Source organism: Ostrinia furnacalis, unplaced genomic scaffold, assembly GCF_004193835.3.
Source record: "Ostrinia furnacalis isolate ACB-3 unplaced genomic scaffold, ASM419383v2 OfSCF1098, whole genome shotgun sequence".
Classification (NCBI taxonomy): Eukaryota; Metazoa; Arthropoda; class Insecta; order Lepidoptera; family Crambidae; genus Ostrinia; species Ostrinia furnacalis.
In genome coordinates this window covers 1306744-1328374 of record NW_021131337.1, presented here as the reverse complement: position 1 = coordinate 1328374, position 21631 = coordinate 1306744, and the positions used below count along the sequence as shown (strand labels likewise).

The window sequence follows — 21631 nt, the reverse complement described above, 5'->3', positions numbered from 1 at the left end:
AACAACTGAGTTGCGAGACTTGGTTTTTTTGACAAGTATTGTTTTTGATGGGATCTCATTTCTTTTTGTATTTTGTAGACAGCAGTTATGTATCTAGAAAACTGTTGCGAAAGTACACAAAAATAGGTCGAACAAAAAAAAAGCAAACCACAGAAGAAAACTTAGAGAAAAAAATATTTATAATAATTTCCTTGGCTACCAAAAATTTATGACCTCATAACTTTGTTTCTAAAACGAATTATGACACCCCTTCTAGATATATTAGCTTAGTTTTTACTACTTAATGCAATGGGAAACTAAAAATAGTTAAAAACAAAAATAAAATTCGTGCCATGGAAATTAGGCAAAATTGACCATTTTTGGCGAAATACCCATCTATCCATATCTGTGCGTTTGACGGACATTTGACGGAAGCCGGTTTCTTTTTTTATACATTTTTTTTACTATTTCCGATTTCAAATTAGTTAAAGTCAAGTTAGCTTTTATTTAACAATTTATGAAAATGTACAGTAAATTCATCAATAAGTACCATTAATTTTCCGCAACATGGCGAGGGTTTTTATGTTCCTGGTCAGGCTATAATTACAAATTGATGAAAGAATTTCTCAAATCGGTCAAGTAAGTTCGGAACCAAATAAACAATGAAATCTTTACTTTTTGTAATATTTGTGTAAATAAAGACTTAACTCACCATAATTTTGTTTCTCCATTTCTCCCATGTCCTCAAAGTTGTCTCTCAAAACATTACAAACTTCGCGCCAAGCGGAATTTCGTTTCGTTTTGTCCTTGTAATCTTCTGTGGTTTTATCCCATATTAGTGGTCTGTTTTCCACTAAGGATATAAGTAGTTCTGGATCTATTCTGTTCAGAGGCATCTCACGGTTTATATCGTTTCAATAACAACAAGACAGCCGGCGTAAAATTATTATTATGCGCTCTGTGAATTTTGCGTGCGCGTAGCGACAACACAACAACAGTGGAATGAGCTCGCGGGAATACGGAATACGGCAGACAGACAATCGAGGCGGGGCGGGCACCTCCCCCCGCCGTACCATCCAGCAAAAAAGACCCCTTTCCCACGGCAATCCAGTTTAGAAACTGGACTTGTGTGTGCGTTCACACGCCCGTATGCGGTTTTTTGCGGTGTTTGCAAAAAATAGAATGCAGCTGCTCGTGGGAATACACAAATGACGTAGTAGGTAACTCGTAAAACTGGATCCTGTATAATACCGGGCCAGTTTAATGACCGAATGGCTGATTCGAACGGATCAATATTTGCGGGGCGCTGCAAACGGGTTGCGTACGTCACGTGTGAATGAATATTTATTTAGTATTCAAACATGACTGTCTACCAAACGGGATCCTGCATAAAACAGGTTATTATCCCCTTGGGAAAGGGACATTGTAGGTACGGATTAAATATTATATGAATGCGTTGCCACCAAAAAAGGGTCTTTATCAATAATACATTGAGCTCAAAATGCATTTTTTTTGCGGATTAAGGGTGTAATTTAGGTCACAGCACAGGTATATGCCTATGTCGCATATATCTTTTATAGTGAAATGGTAAAAAATATTTTTATCAATAACTAACTAATTAACTATTTAATACACTTACGGAAGTTACATAACTAATTTAACTAGTTATTTAATACACTTACCCAAGTTACGCCCGTATTCACAAACGATGCTTGCTTACTTATGTGAAGCAGCAAATCAAACGCACAGCGTTGAATAGAGCTCTGTGATTGGTTCGTGTGTGACCCTGTGCGTCCGCGCGCACTGTGAGACCTCATAGTAATGTTTACGAATACGGGTGATAGACTTCTATGGGCAGCGCATTAAAATTAGGTTATGAGCAACTTAATGCCATTTTGAAAATCCCAACTAATCCCAACTAATATTATAAATGCGAAAGTAACTCTGTCTGTCTGTCTGTCTGTTACGCTTTCCCGCTTAAACCTCGCAACCGATTTTGATGAAATTTGGCATAGAGATAGTTTGAGTCCCGGGAAAGAACATAGGATAGTTTTTATCCCGGTTTTTGAAACAGGGACGCGCGCGATAAAGTTTTTCTGTGACAGACAAAATTCCACGCGGGCGAAGCCGCGGGCGGAAAGCTAGTTATAAATAACTTGAAAAAATCGAACTGCCTAAGGCAAGTTATTTTTTCAAGTTAACTAGTTATTTATAATTTTCAAATTAGTTTGAGATGCGACTCTTAACGCTAAAAATTAAATAATTAATGCCATTTTTTTGTGATGCGGATTTCGACACGCGTGCGGATATGATCCGCGTCCGCGTGCGTGCGCGTGCCCAAATCCGCATCCATTTTTGAATTTGATTTGATTTCAACCCTAGATATCAGTAAGGAACTAAACCGGAATAGACTTCGACTTACCGCAATTTTTTGCCTGCATTTTACCATTATTTTACATAGCGGATCTACTTATTACTATCTAATCTGCGTTAAATCTTTAGTTCAGTCATTAAGCTTGTGTAAAAATAATGACAATGATCATCAATGATAGGTATCGTTCGCGCTTATTTTATTGTCTTTTCGCCCAAGGGTCTATTCGCGCTAACAATGTCTTTAAAAAATTTTAGTGCAAGGCCTCATGCAAGGCATAAAATAGGACGCAATCGCCAATCGCAAGGTAACCGTGCGCGCAAATGGCTTCCCGCGCTTGTGGGTTCGCGCAACTCGCAAGTCTTCTGATGCATTGCATGGACCTATAAAAAGAGATTTTTTATAGGTCCATGGATGCATTGTATTTTTTTCACTCACAGGCAACAACTGGGCGAAGGGGCACTACACAGAGGGTGCTGAGCTGGTGGACTCGGTCATGGACGTGGTGAGGAAGGAGGCGGAGCCCTGCGACTGCTTGCAAGGTACGATAGATGTTTTTAATGATGTTTTTATATCCCGCGAGGATGCAATGCTAGTGACTGCTTTAATTCAATACTATAAAGGACTAGCTTTTGCCCGCGGCTTCACCCGCGTGATATTTAGTGTCACAGTACGGCATAAATCGTCGCTTGCCTCTCTAACTGAGGTATCTGACATTTTTTTCGAAACTGAGTTAAATCTACACGAATCGACCTGTCTATAATCGCCTGAAAATTTTGCTAAATATCAGTTACGTCAGTTAGAGAGGCAAGCGACGAAATTATAGCTTAATGTTAATCTAGGGTACAAACAATAATACTGTAAAGTTTCAACAAAATCCGTTCTGTAGTTTTTGCGTGAGAGTAACATCCAGACATCCTGACATCCAAACTTTCGCATTTATTATGCCACATTTTTGCATTTGCCATCTGCGGTCAGGTCAAATCCTTAATTCCAAAATCGACTTTGCCTTATTTGTTAGAAGATCGCAATAATCGTAGGAATCTTTTTATGTTTTAGAAAATACATAAGTAATTGTTTTGTCAATTGGTTCCAAACCAATAAAGGACAAGTTAAATTTAAAGAAACAGTTGTACCTAACTACATTCTCCGTGTTGATCGGTTGGTAGCGGAATGCGTCCAGCGCCTTCCTGCTACTTAACTACCGGATGTCGTCGGTCCACCTTTTGGGTGGACATCGCACGCTGTTCCGGTACGATCAACATGGAAATCATTGGGGGAGGCCTATGTTCAGCAGTGGACATAAATGGCTGAAATGATGATGATTAAATGTCTTCAGTCTTACAGCTGTAACCGTGCTTTAATCTCCAGGTTTCCAGCTGACTCATTCGCTAGGCGGCGGTACCGGCTCGGGCCTGGGTACGCTTCTCCTCAGCAAGTTGAGGGAAGAATACCCGGATCGCATCGTGAATACCTTCAGCGTCATGCCTTCGCCTAAGGTCAGTACCATGAGCGCCAAACAGTCTTGAGTCCGAGACACCCAAAAAGTTCGCAACATGTCTTTGTTATTTGGAATAAGGTTGGTGAACTTTGGGCAACATTCGGTGTCACAACAACTAAACGCTATTTAACTTACCTGCTGTTGCTTCTTTATGTTGCATTAGAGCTGATGGCCGCTGGGGCAGGAAAGTTCTTGAGTGGCAACCACGAGCTGGAAGACGTAGCGTGGGCAGGCCTCCCTCTAGGTGGACCGACGATCTTGTGAAGGTCGCGGAAGGTGCCTTGTCACGTTTTAAATTAATTTTTAGAATTAATAAAACGAGCAAAATAAGTTTACAAAATTTATTAATCTAAGTTTAAAAATATTTGATTTTAAGGTACAGGTGGGTAGGTTGTAAAAAGATCGGTTCCACGTAACACTTGTGCCAGACTCCCCTGTGCGGCCTCCTGCGGTCCCCGTGGGACGCCGTGATGTCCACTTCTCTGTCCCCTCCGAAACGGTCCACAATAAGTCCTAGCTCAAACTGAGCCCGGCCGTAATTCCTGCATAAACATTGTTTTATATTAGCCTTCGTGTGGGGTAAGAGATTGTACTGCCACGAATCTTGATTAGGTGATTTCAAACAGGCGGAAGAATATAAGCCAAGCTAGGGAAGACGGCCAGCAAGTACTAGAAGAGGTCTAGGCATTTAATTTACTGGGATGTAGTGGCAGTTGTAGATAGCAGAAACGGTTACAGTTAACTGATGGCTAATAAGAAAATAATTAAGTAATTTCGCTTCAAGGAACATAATTTATACCAACCAATTTACCTACACAATTCGCTAAAATATTAATAAGCGTAAATCTATGCTATAAGGGCGATTACAACAACACTTAACTTCTACTATAAAAAGCATTAATTACTATTTAGGAACATACCCTATCTTAACAAATAATAAGAGATGCACAACTTACCCAGTTACGGGATGAAATGTAGGCTAGACACTTAAGTTTGATTAACTGTGAGGTTTTATTAAAGTTTTATTAAACTCGCACTATGAAAAAACGCCAACGAGATCGATTTATTAAGACGCGCGCCGCATCAAGCGGTACGCGGGTGCTCAAGTTCAAGTTTCAAGCGAGGCTGGCGAGTGTGGCAGTCTGTCTCTGGCCGAGACGCTGCGCCTGCGGCGCGCACTCCCCGCGCCCTTCGCCCCGAGCGTATTTACGTTCAAAAACTTATGATCCATTGAATCGTAAAATAAAAAAATAACATTTTCAAATGTTACAGTACCCCTCTTCCAAGAAAAAGATTTTACCTGTCGTAAAATCTGAACCTACACCTATGTTATGAATTAGCAAGGATTATGCAAAGATTTACTTGTTTTGCATTTTAAGATCTTTTATGTGCCAAGCTCCTAAATTATGACCGGTCATAACATCCTCGAGAACATATACTAATGGTGATTTCTTTTGCTTTATTCTACATTTAACGTACTTAGGTGCCAGCTTCTTAGCAAAACGTGCATCCTTGTCGCTCTGAAAGTAACATCGCTTCCAAACGATATCATCAACATTGAATTCAGCATGCTTTCGACGCAAGTTATAACGCTGAGTGTTTTTTAAATGTGCTTGCCAAAGTGCAACCTGTACTTTATCGAAAATATTTGCCAAATGTCCCAAGTTTTCTGCATATGGGTCGCGTGGAAGAAAAATTAGTTCGTTTGGGATATCATTTTCTATATAATGAGACCCACTCGTAACTAATTCACGACCATGGACGAGGAATGATGGAGTATAACCAGTCGTTTCATTAACTGAATTATTGATTGCGAATTGGATTTTTGGTAGATTAATGTCCCATGAGCGATGGTCATCATGAACAAAAGTGGAAACTGCCGTTATAATGGTTTTGTTATACCTTTCAACGGTGTTCATTTGGGGAGTATATTTAGGCGTGAAGTGAACATTAGGTACAGCATATTTTTTAAATAAAGATTCCATTTCACGGCTCGTGAATTGCACGCCATTATCCAGGATAATGGTTTGAGGGATGCCGTGAACCAAGAAGACGTAATCTTCCAGATGTTTACTAACAAGATCAGCAGTAGCTCTGCGTAGCGGGAACATGAGGCAATATTTGGAAAAACAGCATGTCACTACAAATATATAACAGTGCTGTTTTCTTGAAGCCGGTAGGGGACCAACTAAATCTATAGATAGGGTTTGAAAAGGTCTACCACACTCTTTAGGTCTCCCCATCATACCTAAAGTACCCTGAGTTGAAAGCTTATAAGCTAGGCAAGTTTCACAGGAAGACACGTAACTGACAACATCGGGATACATCTTTGGCCAGTAGTAGCGAAGTAATAATCTTTTGTAGGTTTTGAAAATTCCGAAATGACCCGAAATGGGTTCCGAATGATTATCCCTTAAAACACCGAGGCGTTGCTCCTGTGGAACAACGAGCTTCCATTCAAACTCAGATGTAAGGGTATTTTTACTTTTCATAAAACGATATAAGGAACCATTCTCAACTCTATAATTAGGGTAACTAGTTGGTGAATCCTGACATCCTTGAAATATATTCTGGTACCAAGTGTCTTGAGTCACTGGACTAGATGATCCCGAAATCGCAGCAAGAGTAGGCAACCTAGAAAGACTATCAGGTATAACATTGTCCTTACCGCGGCGGTGTTTTATATTAAAGTTAAAGGCTGATAATCGGACACCCCATCGGGCCAATCTGCCGGTTGGGTTTGAAAGTGAGAGGAACCACTTAAGGGCCGAGTGGTCAGTGTAAACAGTGAACTGGTTTCCACTCTCCAAGTAACATCGCCAATGCTCCAGGGCCACTAGAACAGCAAGTGTTTCACGTTCTGTGACGCTGTAATTTCTCTCTGATCCAGTAAGAGATCTACTCATGTATGCGACTGGATGTTCGACTCCATCAATCGTCTGGGACAGCATAGCCCCGACACCAAAATTACTAGCATCAGTATGAACGTCAAAAGGGTAGCTAAAATTTGGACAAGCAAGAACAGGTGTATCAACAAGAAGAGATTTAAGTTTCAAAAAAGCCTTGTCAGCTTCATCTGTCCAGAGAAAAGGCGGAGTACATTTTTTAGTGGAGGTCAACTTGTTCAATGGACCGGCAATTGTACTAAAGTTCGGGATAAACCGTCTATACCAAGAAGCTGTACCCAAAAACCGTTTGACCTCTTTTCGATTGCTGGGAGTCGGATAATTAAGTATAGCCTCTACTTTTTCTGGATCAGTACGCAGACCTTGAACGTCGACAATATAACCAAGATATCTTAGTTGGCTACGGAAGAATTGACATTTACTCAAGTTGACCGTTAAGTTAGCCATTTGTAATTTTTCAAGGACACGCTGGAGCAATGAAACGTGTTCGCTAAAGGTAGAGCTTATAATTATGACGTCATCTAAATATGCGAAGACCTTTAGTTCAAACTCTGGGCCAAAGAGAGTATCTACTAGGCGCTGTTGAGTGGCTGGAGCATTTGATAGACCAAACGCTGTAACTTTGAACTGCAGAGTTCCACGGCCCGGAACGTAGAATGCGGTCTTCTCTTTGTCCTCTTTTTGAATAGGTATTTGCCAGAAGGCTTTAGATAGGTCTATGCTGGACAGATACCTGGCATCTCTTAGGTTATCCAAAATTTCTGATACATAAGGGAGACAGTATGCATCCTTCTTAGTGACAGAATTAAGTTTTCTACTATCTAAGCAAAATCGCGGTTTGCCGTCTTTTTTGCTGACAACTAATACTGGTGATGACCAAGGACTTTCGCATGGCTCAACAACATCCAGGGACAGCATTTCGTCAACCTGTTCTGTAATTATTCTTTGTTTCTCTGGAGACATGCGATAATAACGTTGTCTGATCGGTACGGAATCACCGGTATCAATATTATGAAAAATAACATCAGTTCTACCAAGTCCTTTTTCCTCAAAAGAAATCGATTTAAAACTTTCTACTACGCTATCAGCAATAGCCCTTTCAGAGCCACTGAGATGCTCATAGCTACAGAGAAGTACCTTTTCAGAATCAAGGGAAATGCTAAGCATTCCAGGATCATTAGAAAGATAATCGACATTATTTAAGTGCTTAGGTAGAATTTGAAATTGATTCCAAAAATCTATGCCCAGAATTAGAGTAGTGTCAACTTCTGGAATGACATGCACTTTTATGACATGAGTCTGGTTATGAAAAACAATTGGCAGAAGCAAATAACCCAAAGACTGAAGTCTTTGGCCACCAGCAGCATTGACAGATATTTTAAGGTCATTAAACAAGGAATAACCAAACTTTAATATAGATTTATAAGAATCTTGACCCAAAATACTGACTACTGAACCGGAATCAAGTAAGCCATAAATATTTAAGTCCTTGTTGTTCTCGATATTTATTTTTACGTAAGGACGCGGATCACTACTCGGTTTAGAAGTGAAAATTGAAGCAACATTATAAGATGAGAAAAAATTGTTAATTGTCAGCAACCATTTCTGCCAATCCGAGTTATCGAAGAAAGGGTGTGCTGTTTTGCTGCAATTTTCACTTATTCGTTTTTTTTATTCTGTTCGCTAGTAATGTTATATTTATTACAATTCGGACATTCTGTAGAACGAACATCCTTCTTGCCGCATTTAAAACAAAATATGACACGCTCGGCGGGGCATTCTTTCATACCATGAGAATCCGAGCGGCATCGGTAGCAAAACTTTGATTGTGAAATAGCAAATACATTATTTGAATTATTTTGAATTTTATTATTAGAGTAAGGTTTGAAATTATTATAATTTTTAGGTGGAAATTTATTAGGTGCACTATAAGCAAATTCAGGAGCCAATGACTTGGTAGATGATGCCACTGGTTCTTTAAAATTCTCAGAACGGGCTTTTACTTGTTCATAGTTCCGGCAAAGCGTCTGTAATTGGGAAATTGATGATACATGGGGACAATTTGCCAGTACATTTGAGTAACATGGGCGAATGTTGTGTAATATGATTTCAAGTTGATCCTTCTCAGTCATAGATGTGCTAAGTCGAGAGAACATTCCTTTAATTATAGCTAAATACACAATTATATTTTCTGTCTCTCCTTGAGTACGATTACGTATTTCAGTGATCATACGGTAATCATAATCAAATATGTCAAAATCTTGTCTTAGTCGAGAAACAAGATTATCCCAATCATTAACTTCGTCTCTAACAGAACGTAACCAATGGAGAGCATCGCCTGTAAATAATTCATAAGCATAAGACATCAATTTTTCATCGGAAACATTTTTTGCTATGCGAAATTCTTCAATTTTTTGAATAAATGCTCTGACACAAGTTTTGCCATCAAATTTTAGTTTAGAAAAGTCCGATGAGAGACCACGATCACAATGGACAGTGACGTTCAAGTTATCGACACCCGAAGAAGTTTTGTCTTTATCTGGGTTATGTTCAGCATCGCAAAATTCTTCTGGTTCGATAATCTTTGAGTAGAGAGAATTGTATTCCTCAATAGTATTTTTTATTATTTTTAGTTTTGAAAATAGTTCGGATGTTGGCTCAGGCTGTTCCAGGCGCCGGAACCTGTGATGTACATGATTTAAGAGCGAGCGTGTGCGATCAATTAAATTTTCATCTAATGTTATAGACAAATTTTCTAGATTGGCCTTAACTTTAGTTAATGATTCTGCTATACCCTTAATGTCATCACTCAATTCCAGACATGAATCGGCGATGTCATTCGACATATACAGTGTGTCCGGGCATGTAGTGATCAAACTTTAAGGGCGTAATCTATGGACAATTTTATCGGTGAAAATACTTTAAATTTGGGGCTTGAGCCNGAGAAGTTACAAAATCCAAAAATTCAATGTTACCAGCTTCCATAATCTGTAACCTATTATTGGTACCATTTGAAAGAGCTCGTGAAGCACTTTCAGAATCAGTAAATAGTTTTTCGATATCTTGTATAGTTTAGAAATAATCAAGTGAGATCACTTATCGTTCCATATGTATAACCACCCTGTATAATCCGGCTGTATCTCCAGGACGCCTAGATACATTCCATAGCAGCTGTAATAGACATTTAGGTACATACATTTACCAATTTTGGTGATAAATAGGCATTTTATATTAGTTTTTGTATAACGCCTGAACAAAAACAAAGAGTAATATTTTGGTGTTATACATATATTTCGAAAATAAAAAATATATAATTTATCTAATTAAGACATGACAAAAAAACTGAGGTATGTCTCGTTTCTGTCGGGTCTGGGTTTTTTTTGTATGGGGCGTGACCGTTCTTCTTTAAGTTTAGAAAAGTCCGATGAGAGACCACGATCACAATGGACAGTGACGTTCAAGTTATCGACACCCGAAGAAGTTTTATCTTTATCTGGGTTATGTTCAGCATCGCAAAATTCTTCTGGTTCGATAATCTTTGAGTAGACAGAATTGTATTCCTCAATAGTATTTTTTATTATTTTTAGTTTTGAAAATAGTTCGGATGTTGGCTCAGGCTGTTCCAGGCGCCGGAACCTGTGATGTACATGATTTAAGAGCGAGCGTGTGCGATCAATTAAATTTTCATCTAATGTTATAGACAAATTTTCTAAATTGGCCTTAACTTTAGTTAATGATTCTGCTATGCCCTTAATGTCATCGCTCAATTCCAGACATGAATCGGCGATGTCATTCGACGGATATAATTGTGTTAATTTACATACTTGTCGCCTCAATTCTATAACAGTGCCAGCCGGTACTTCTCCTCTAATTGTAACCTCATATTGCAATTCTGATTTTTGAAGGTGAAGAAATTTAATAGGATAAGCCATTTTGAGAAAGAAAAATTCTGGGTATGTTGTGCAAAGAAAACTAAAAAAATATATACTGCAACTAAAATAAAAAAATCTACTGCAACTAAATAGACAGGAAAGCCAAAGCAGTTAAATCCGTTCTGTCACAACAATCAACTTTGATCTAGAACGATGCAGTAATCTAAAAAAATATATACTTAAGAAATAATAATTTGATCAGAGGGAGAAACACAAAAATTCTTCAGGCTATGTAGGTGTAGCTTAATTTTTTTTTAATTATCTATTAGTTATAGTAACTGTGATAAACGGTTAATACTGGCATTTTTTTTTATATAAACAAAATATTACCGCAATATAAAATAATAACTCTTGCTAAACTAAATTATTTATAAAACCTATATTAACACATAGCCTGAAAAATAATTACTATCATCGTTTTACAGTAACAACATGCACACAACCATCACCAGAAAAATTAACTNCTTTGTTATTTGGAATAAGGTTGGTGAACTTTGGGCAACATTCGGTGTCACAACAACTAAACGCTATTTAACTTACCTGCTGTTGCTTCTTTATGTTGCATTAGAGCTGATGGCCGCTGGGGCAGGAAAGTTCTTGAGTGGCAACCACGAGCTGGAAGACGTAGCGTGGGCAGGCCTCCCTCTAGGTGGACCGACGATCTTGTGAAGGTCGCGGAAGGTGCCTTGTCACGTTTTAAATTAATTTTTAGAATTAATAAAACGAGCAAAATAAGTTTACAAAATTTATTAATCTAAGTTTAAAAATATTTGATTTTAAGGTACAGGTGGGTAGGTTGTAAAAAGATCGGTTCCACGTAACACTTGTGCCAGACTCCCCTGTGCGGCCTCCTGCGGTCCCCGTGGGACGCCGTGATGTCCACTTCTCTGTCCCCTCCGAAACGGTCCACAATAAGTCCTAGCTCAAACTGAGCCCGGCCGTAATTCCTGCATAAACATTGTTTTATATTAGCCTTCGTGTGGGGTAAGAGATTGTACTGCCACGAATCTTGATTAGGTGATTTCAAACAGGCGGAAGAATATAAGCCAAGCTAGGGAAGACGGCCAGCAAGTACTAGAAGAGGTCTAGGCATTTAATTTACTGGGATGTAGTGGCAGTTGTAGATAGCAGAAACGGTTACAGTTAACTGATGGCTAATAAGAAAATAATTAAGTAATTTCGCTTCAAGGAACATAATTTATACCAACCAATTTACCTACACAATTCGCTAAAATATTAATAAGCGTAAATCTATGCTATAAGGGCGATTACAACAACACTTAACTTCTACTATAAAAAGCATTAATTACTATTTAGGAACATACCCTATCTTAACAAATAATAAGAGATGCACAACTTACCCAGTTACGGGATGAAATGTAGGCTAGACACTTAAGTTTGATTAACTGTGAGGTTTTATTAAAGTTTTATTAAACTCGCACTATGAAAAAACGCCAACGAGATCGATTTATTAAGACGCGCGCCGCATCAAGCGGTACGCGGGTGCTCAAGTTCAAGTTTCAAGCGAGGCTGGCGAGTGTGGCAGTCTGTCTCTGGCCGAGACGCTGCGCCTGCGGCGCGCACTCCCCGCGCCCTTCGCCCCGAGCGTATTTACGTTCAAAAACTTATGATCCATTGAATCGTAAAATAAAAAAATAACATTTTCAAATGTTACAGCCTGAATGTGAGCGGCGCAGGACCGGTCTTTGTGGAAATCCTTGGGGGAGGCCTTTGTTCAGCAGTGGACGTCTTTTGTCTGAAACGAACGAACCTGCTGTTGCTTCTTTAGGTTATACGTTACTTGTGCCACATGGTAGCATGGAGGCGCTGGATGCAGACCGCTAACACCCGTGCGATGTGGAAGTCGTTGGGGGAGGCCTATGTTCAGCAGTGGACGTCCTGTGGCTGAAATGATGATGATGATGCCACACAGGCGAAGACAGTGCTTTGAGTCGGCGCTGCGCTCGAGTGCAGTTGCGGCGCTTCTTCTCAGCACTTGTGCCACTTGTCAAATGTTTGTCTCGAAGCGCTGTAGTTGATAGGGTAAAAAAGAATGAGACTTGTAAAGACTCTATAAGAAGATTAATTTGACGATTTGTAAGAACGAATCTAATTTGGTAAGTAGTCTGCGAATAAAAATAATTTTGATTGTGCATGCGCATAATAAAATTAAACAACTTTTTTGACTTGCAGGTCTCAGATACAGTAGTAGAACCTTACAACGCGACGTTGTCAGTCCACCAGCTGGTAGAGAACACTGACGAAACCTTCTGCATCGACAATGAAGCGCTCTACGACATCTGCTTCAGGACGCTGAGGCTGTCTTCACCCACGTATGGAGACCTCAACCATCTTGTGTCAGTGAGTATCATTATCAGATAGTTTAGGCTCCAGAGTATTTAAACAGGTATAAAGTTTAGTCTCCACTGCAGACGACCTTCCTTAATGTAACCAGAGGCAAACTCGACACTTCAAGATGCTTTGTTTATGTTCCACTGCAGGAGAACGACTCTAATTTACCAGAACTACACTCCAAAATGGTTTGAGGAGGCCTCATGCTTAAGTAGTCGCCTTTTACGACTTCGAGCGAGTTGTCCTATTAGAACGAGGCTCTCTACTCTATGACATCTGCTTCAAGACGCTGCGGCTGTCTTCACCCATGTATGGAGACCTCAACCATCTTGTGTCAGTGAGCTGTATCATTAAGTAGTTTAGTTTCCACTGTAGGAACTAAGAAGACGACTCTCTCTAATGTATCAGGGGCAAATTCTACACTCCAAGGTGCTTTGGGGGATCCGATATTCGTATTTTGCCCCTAAGGCGCCTTTTTACGGCATAGACGGGGAGAGTGTGGGTTGTTCTATTAGAGTATCAACAAAAAACACGACCCTCCCATTTATCGGCGGAAAATTTAATTTGATCTGAGGTCGGAAGGCATGCTGCGTGTGATAAAAGCGCAGCGCATCAGTTACAAAGATTGACATTATGTAGGTACTTTACTCAAAGAGTTGAGTGGGTAAAGTAACTACATAATGTCAATCGACGTCGGAGAGTGGAGATGCGTTGCCACATCGCACTCTGTCGTGGAAATTATTACGCTGCAACGACGCAGCTGCGTTTTCCTTCCGGCGCTAGCTCGTAAAGTTAGCAGGAAGGCGCAGGATGGCCGTTACCGGTCATTAAGTAAATCATTGGAGAAGGCCTATGTTCAGCATTGAACGCCCTGTGGCTGGAATGACGATGAACTCATTGGCATTTCTCTAACCTCAACTCATCTGTACTCTTCCCAGCTCACCATGTCAGGAGTGACGACGTGTCTCCGGTTCCCTGGCCAGCTGAACGCTGACCTTCGGAAACTGGCAGTCAACATGGTACCCTTCCCGCGTCTCCACTTCTTCATGCCTGGTGAGTTCCAATTCTTCTGGGGCAGAAAAGTTCTCGATTGGCGATAACTGGCTGGAAGACGTAGTGTGGGCAGGTAGACTGACGATCTGGTATAGGTTACTCGGTTCAACCATAGGCGTCCTCTCCTGAACAAAGGTCTTCCCTTAAGGATTTCCGCGATGATTGGTTCTGCGCTGTTCTTGCTTCCCTCGACCTTCAGTAGATCGTCGGTCTACCGAGTGAAAAGCCTGCTCATACTGCGTCTTCCGGTCCATGGTTGTAACTCCATAACTTTTCTTTTTAGTGCAGTTATAGCACGAAATTTGGAAGCTGGGTTATAGTACGTGTATTTATAGGTACATCTACTTGATTCAATATTCAATGTGATGATAAGGACGAAAGTGGAACCGGTTTCCCCCGAAATCAGGAAAGACCCCGCATAAGACCTGGTCATCTTCGCCGGATTCCCGATACTTCAACAATGTTTATTTCACAGGTTTCGCTCCTCTGACGGCCAGGAACAGTCAAGGATACAGGGCACTTACGGTACCAGAATTGACACAGCAGGTGTGTAATGAACTTCGCAGCTACTTTACTTATTATCAGTTCTGATTAATTTCGTTGCGGGTCCAATGCCAGTTTAACTTCTCCCCGCCCCGGGACAAACTTGACCTTCACTGGTTGGTTTTTTATTGGCGGTCAAGCTGTAGATCCTGGCTACACAGGAGTTGCAGCGGTGGTAGGGTTGCCAGGTCCAAAAACACAAAAGCCGGAGTCGGTGCTCATTTTGAATTTTGGCCGGACATTTTACCCTAAAAGCCGGACATACCTTTTTTTCATGTCATGGAATAAGTAATTAGTCTCATAGTTAGGTCATTGTTCAGTCAGTCAGTGGTCATTGGTCAGTGAGTAGGTCTAGGTACATTTATCTTCGAATCGGTAGCCTAACATCATGATACGCGCACAACAGGCCGGACAAGTCTGTAAAAAGCCAAACATGTCCGGCTAAAGCTGGACACCTGGCAACCCTAAGTGGTGGGAACGAGAGGTGGAAATAGTCTCGTTTTTACTTACTTTATAGCCAGGATCTACGGTTTGATTTCCCATGAAACCCAACCATGATATTCAACTGGATCAAATATAAAAACTAGACTATCCACCGGGTGAGGCAAGGCCTAACCACAGGTGGTACTATTACTTATTCTGTGCCACAGGCTACCGATGGTGAGGGTCACATACTAAGGAACCTCCGGACAATGCGTGCCTTTACGGACCTTTTGTATCAGAGCAGAGGTGGAATTGTGTAAAGCAATCGTTATCATTTGACAGTTCATAACATACGATTATTCTGCTTTGTTTAACTGACTTTATCGTCATGAGCCAGCCACCCAGTATTGTTTATGGCTTATTTTCAGATGTTCAGTCCCACAAACATGATGGCGGCATGCGACCCGCGACACGGTCGGTACCTCACAGTCGCCGCCATCTTCCGAGGACGGATGTCTATGAAGGAGGTCGACGAGCAAATGCTGACGGTGCAGGATAAGAACTCAAGGTTAGTTGTGCACTTTATGTAAACGGGTTTGGGACCATAATCGCTTACTTACTTATTCAGATCCTGATCTGAAGGCAAGTTGTGCGCTTTAAAGGCCGTAGCACATTTATGAACCCGGATAAGGATTGTAGCCGTATCAACTCGGGGTGTATATTATTTGTATGAAACTCCATACTACTGTAACGCACACTTATCCGCCGTAACGTAAACGTCTCGCCTCGCAGTTGACAGCACACCAAAGGCGATACTTACGGTGTTGATTTCTTTCCCTGTTGATGTCTGCTATGAGCCTATGTCGACCTTAAGACCACACGGCTTTGAGACCATATTCTTTGTTGTTGTGTGGTGTGTGTTCTGTGTGTGTTCGTGTGTCCCTTCTATGATCTGACCGAGGTTCGTACAGTACCTCAGTATCACCTCATTTTCTGACTGTATCCATGAAGCATCGCGATTTCAGCGACATTACTTAGTCGCTGTTGAGCTTCCAAAGAGCGACTTAGTCGCCGCGTTTAGCGTTTATAAGTGAGCGGTATGGAAAGTGTGGTCGCTGTTCAGCTTCTAAAAAGCGGCTAAAGGTCATAGTAGACTTATTAACTCGAAAAGGGATCAATACCGTATCGCCTTCCGCGCACTGTAAATCGCGAGGCCAGCGGCGTTCACGTTACGGTGCGGATAAGTGTGCGCCTAGAGTTGATACGGTTACAACGATCCCTTTGCGACTTGATAAATGTGCGACGTCCTTAAATCGCCGATCGCCGACACTAAGACTAGGCGCAGACCACCGATTTTTAGTTGGCCGATGGTTGGACCCGATTTTAATTTGTATGAAGAATCGGCCAAATGAAATCGGTGTAATGTGCGCACTTCCATACATGCCCATACTGATCAACTGCCCGACTAAACTATCGGCCGACGAAAAATCGATGGTCTGCGCCTAGGCTAAAAGTAGCATCTGTGCTGTGGCTCGATTTTTACTTCCAATTTTAGGGTTCCGTAGTATAAAAACTACCAACGAAAATTGCTTTGAACGAGATCTAGTAAATGGGTGAATTTCAACAAGTGCATATTTTTGCCTAATTTTGGTGGAAATTGTTATTTGTNTGATCTTTAAAGAAACTGACGAGCTATTTCATTATTGACACCAAAATCATAAATTTTTCGCGGACAAAACTTAAGGACGTGACTTAATCACAGTTATTTGGGAAACTTGCTTAATTTGGTAATCTTAGATAATAGATAGATTGTATAATCCAAAAATATACTTTTTCCCTAAGTTCTGTTTTGATCTTCAGCTAAAAAAATACATATTGTAAGAAATTAAGGATGTGGACACTGCACCAAAATTAGAAACGCTTAGTTCAATTATTTTTTGTCGAATTTGTAAAAGAAAATACTCATTAATAATGTTGTCCTCAAAATGGAACCTCTGTATATTTTCGTGTAAAAAAAAATCAAAGTTCTATGTCATAAAAAACATATGATTTTCAGCTACGCCGCTCAAAAAATGTGTTTGGGAAATTGACCCAAATAAATAGTTTTTTTTAATACCTCGTAAATCGTAAACCGCTTAATACCGCGTAATCTTTCATACAAATAACTTAAATTAAAAAAAAAATCATAAATCAATGGTACGGAACCCTTTGTGCGTGAGTCCGACACGCATTTGGCCGGTTTTTTCCTGTTTTTTAATCTACCCCCAGTTACTTCGTGGAGTGGATCCCCAACAACGTGAAGGTGGCGGTGTGTGACGTGCCTCCTCGAGGACTCAAGATGGCTGCCACCTTCGTCGGAAACACCACCGCCATCCAGGAGATCTTCAAGCGGATATCCGAGCAGTTCACCGTCATGTTTAGGAGAAAGGTATTCACCCATCAAAAACAATACTTGTCAAAAAAACCAAGTCTCGCAACTCAGTTGTTCTACGGTAAAAAGTTGTGAGATCCATGTAATACCAAGTCCAGGCCAGGAAATCTTTAACGTTTTACATAAATATATTGACTTGGCCATCGCACTAAATAATTTAAGTGTTTTCATGCGATGGCCAAGTCAATATATTTATGTAAAACGTTAAAGATTTCCTGGCCTGGACTTGGTATTACATGGATCTCACAACTTTTTACCGTAGAACAACTGAGTTGCGAGACTTGGTTTTTTTGACAAGTATTGTTTTTGATGGGATCTCATTTCTTTTTGTATTTTGTAGACAGCAGTTATGTATCTAGAAAACTGGACCGAAATTGAAAAATTTTACTCGACTTGGCGGTTGCACTACCGTGCCCCCAAATCTCATTTCTTTTTGTATTTTGTAGACAGCAGTTATGTATCTAGAAAACTGGACCGAAATTGAAAAATTTTACTCGACTTGGCGGTTGCACTACCGTGCCCCCAAATATTTTAGTTTTTCCTTGATTCATACACCAAACACTACTTATATTCCAAATTTGAAGCTTCTAGGTCTGCTAGAAGTGCCTTAGAGTTTTGATGATCGGTGAGTCAGTGAGTGAGTCAGTGAGTCAGTGAGTCAGTCAGTGAGTGACAAAATTAAGTAACTTTGACCCGTTATAATTCTTAAACTACTGGTTCAAATTGAATGAAATTTTAAATATACCGTGTCTTTACAATGCCTGCATAGCTAATGAAAATTCAGCCTTCTAGTTTTATCCACAACGAAGTTACAGGCGGTCGAAAATGGCCTGAATTGCTTCGAGAAAAGGATGGTACGGCCGTGCCGCTTTTTTGCTCGACTTGGTGGGGGCACTGCCGTGCCCCCAGATATCATGCCATCCACAAAACGCGGCCAATGTTTGGTCCCGGTCGCGCGGGGTGCGGGGAGTGTGGTCCGAGCAAGCCGTAAGGCATTACTGTAGTGTGCGTGTGCACTCATGGAGCATTAGCGTGTACCGATAACGCTAAACATTAGCGGTGGGGAGCGTCTTCCGGATGGCACGATCTTATACAGTAACGAACTTAATGCCTTACATCAAATTAAGGTCTGTCTGTCTGTCTCGCAGTCTCGCTTTCACGCCTAAACCACTGAACGATTTTGATGAAATTTGGCATGGAGATAGTTTGAGTCTTGGGAAAGGACATAGAATAATTATTATTATCCCGGTTTTTGAAACAGGGACGCGCGCGATAAAGTTTTTCAGTGACAGACAAAATTCCACGCGGGCGAAGCCGCGGTCGGAAAGCTAGTCCTAAATATAATAAATAAGCAAGTAGATAAGTAGGTATTCAACACTGAACGGTTGACAGCGCGGCGTTAATTGATTCGGTGTTGATCCCTTTCCGGGTTGATTGATAAGTGTGCTATTTACCTTAACGACTGATGACGTTGCAGGCCTTCCTCCACTGGTACACCGGCGAGGGCATGGACGAGATGGAGTTCACGGAGGCCGAGAGCAACATGAACGACCTGGTGTCCGAGTACCAGCAGTACGAGGTGAGGAAATACATTTTAAACTTAGTTATTTAATTTTTACTACACATCAAACAGAGAATGGGCAGCAGCGCTCTCTGAAAAACATCAATCTTTTAAACTGCGATCTCCAACCCGCCTGCCAAGCGTGGAGATTATGGCAAAACCCTCCACTATAGTGGAGGAGGCTCATAGTCCAGCAGTGGACTGTAAAGGGCTGTTGATGATGATGATGATGATTTAATTTTTAGCGTTAAGAGTCGCATCTCAAACTAATTTGAAAATTGAAAATTATAAATAACTTGAAAAAAATCGAACTGCCTAAGGCGGGAATTGGACCCACGACCTTCCGCTTGCCGGGCGACTGCTCTTCCAACTGAGCTACTTAGACACTGGATGAACCCGTCGAAATTTTCAAGTGTAATACGCTGTTACGGCCAGCGTTTGTTTCATCAATGTTAAATATACCTACCCTACATCTAACAGAAATATTGTTGCAATATATTTAACTGTCAGTTAAGATGAAACAGCTCTTTTACATAGTTATTTAATTTTTAGCGTTAAGAGTCGCATCTCAAACTAATTTGAAAATTATAAATAACTTGAAAAAATCGAACTGCCTAAGGCGGGAATTGAACCCACGATCTTCGGCAAGCGGAAGGTCGTGGGTTCAATTCCCGCCTTAGGCAGTTCGACATTTTAAACTTTCGGTGTTTCTTTACAAGATCAGTAACGGGACTATTCCCACCTCTCGTTCCCACCGCTGCAACTCCTGTGTAGCCAGGATCTACAGCTTGACCGCCACAAAAACCCAACCAATGAAGGTCAAGTTTGTCCCGGGGGAAAGATAAACTGTCATTGGATCCGCAACGAAATTAATCAAAAGAACATAGGAGGAGTTCGAAATTAAGGTTCGACTTCCCTCCATTGCAAAGCGGATGACGGTGACAAACAAAGGTTTAAAACCTTTAAGAAAAGATTATGCACCACGGACAATAAATATCAATTAAGGGGGCCTATCTTATGAGCAATTAGCACTACCTGCCAATAGTATTTTTCACAAAATCGCTAAAAAGCACGGAAATTTTTCCTGCGCGACAAGATCGGTGTAATAAGTAAATTGCGGAAACAGATGTATGTTGTATTGAATTAAGCATTAAGTATGTCACGTTCATGTTTCCAACGATCACACTCCCACAAGATATGATGGGCAGACAAAAAGGAGACGGAAATAGTTTGAATTCGTGAAGTTTATGTTTAAAGTTGCCATGGTCGATTTCTAACCATCGCGGCATCGCCTAGTTAGACGTTCGCGTACATTCGGTACAAGATCAGTAATGAGGAGATCCCTAAAACGAAATAATAGCCCGATGGATAAGCAAGCTGAAGGCAATGGGCAGGGCAAATAGTACGCAGAACTGACGGCCGATGGGGCAGCAAGGTTCTGGAGTGGAGGCCACATGCCGGAAAGCGCAGCGTAGGACGTCCACCCACAGGTGAACAGACGTCCACTCAGAAGACGCTGGATGCAGGTTACCAACCGTTGGATGTGGAAATCATTGGCGGAGGCCTATGTTCAGCTGTGAACGTCCTGTGGCTGAAATGATGATGATGATGAAACTTTCGCGTTCCGTTTCAAACTAAAATAGAAAGACACGGGTTTATTAGCCGAAACGTCAAACCGTGATAATGTCGCCCGTATCTTTTTTGCTTTGAGTATTATTCTATGTTATTATTTGCTACTAAATAAACATGTTTTTCTTTCATTCTTCAGGAGGTTGGGGTAGAAGACGGCGAATTCGACGAGCAAGAAGAAATGCCTGCAGAAGATTACCCAGAGGAGAATGCAGAAGAATAATCTAGTCTTTAAGAATCGGCAACAGCATGTCAACTACGCAAACCTAGGGATGTCATTTCCAAGCCTATTTATAGGCGCAGACCACCGACTTTTAGTTGGCCGATAGTTGTGTCGGGCTATTAATCAGTATGGAGATGTATGAAAGTACGCACATTACACTGATTTGGTATCGGCCGATTCTTCATACAAATTAAAATCGGGTCCAACTATCTGCCAACTAAGTCGGTGGTCTGCGCCTAGGCTAAAATTTAACAACCACCACAAGACGCGTGAAAACCCCGGATTTTGGAGTCCAGAACCCGGACCAGTTTTTTTAAAACTTTGTCACGTCTCCCGTCATCGGCCTAAGAATGAATTTTTTTAAAACCCTTACTCCAAATGAAACAATTTTTATATATCTTTTTGCTGTCTAGGATACGTTTAGTAGTAGTAAGTACCTGTTATACTAACATTCAGAAAAACGTACCGTTTGTATCATTATAGCCTTTCAAAACCCGTGAACAATAGAAATCACAACCATAGTATTGCAACTCTAAGATTAGGTAAGTAAGTTTTTAGGTAATGACCAACTCATATCATTTATAAAAAATGTTAGTAATTGAAAAGATTTTATAAATTAATGATCCAAATTACCCACCTTCCCCTAGTATTGTTATTTATTTATATTGTTAAATAAAACCTTAAAAAAACATTAGGTTTTTTTATTATAAAATCACATTTCACAAAA

The 21631-nt window shown here is 40.7% G+C and overlaps 1 protein-coding gene across 1 annotated transcript; it reads left to right on the top strand.

Moving 5' to 3' along the window:
- Nucleotides 1-2588: 2588 nt before the first annotated feature.
- Nucleotides 2589-21561, top strand: LOC114351129 (tubulin beta chain). Its single transcript, XM_028302197.1, has 10 exons — nt 2589-2657; nt 2791-2892; nt 3722-3849; nt 12883-13050; nt 13980-14094; nt 14570-14640; nt 15489-15628; nt 17329-17488; nt 18969-19070; nt 20821-21561. Exons 2-10 carry the CDS (start codon nt 2847-2849, stop codon nt 20902-20904), a joined length of 1014 nt encoding a protein of 337 aa, XP_028157998.1. The 5' UTR covers nt 2589-2657; nt 2791-2846; the 3' UTR covers nt 20905-21561.
- The last annotated feature ends 70 nt before the right edge of the window (nt 21562-21631 follow it).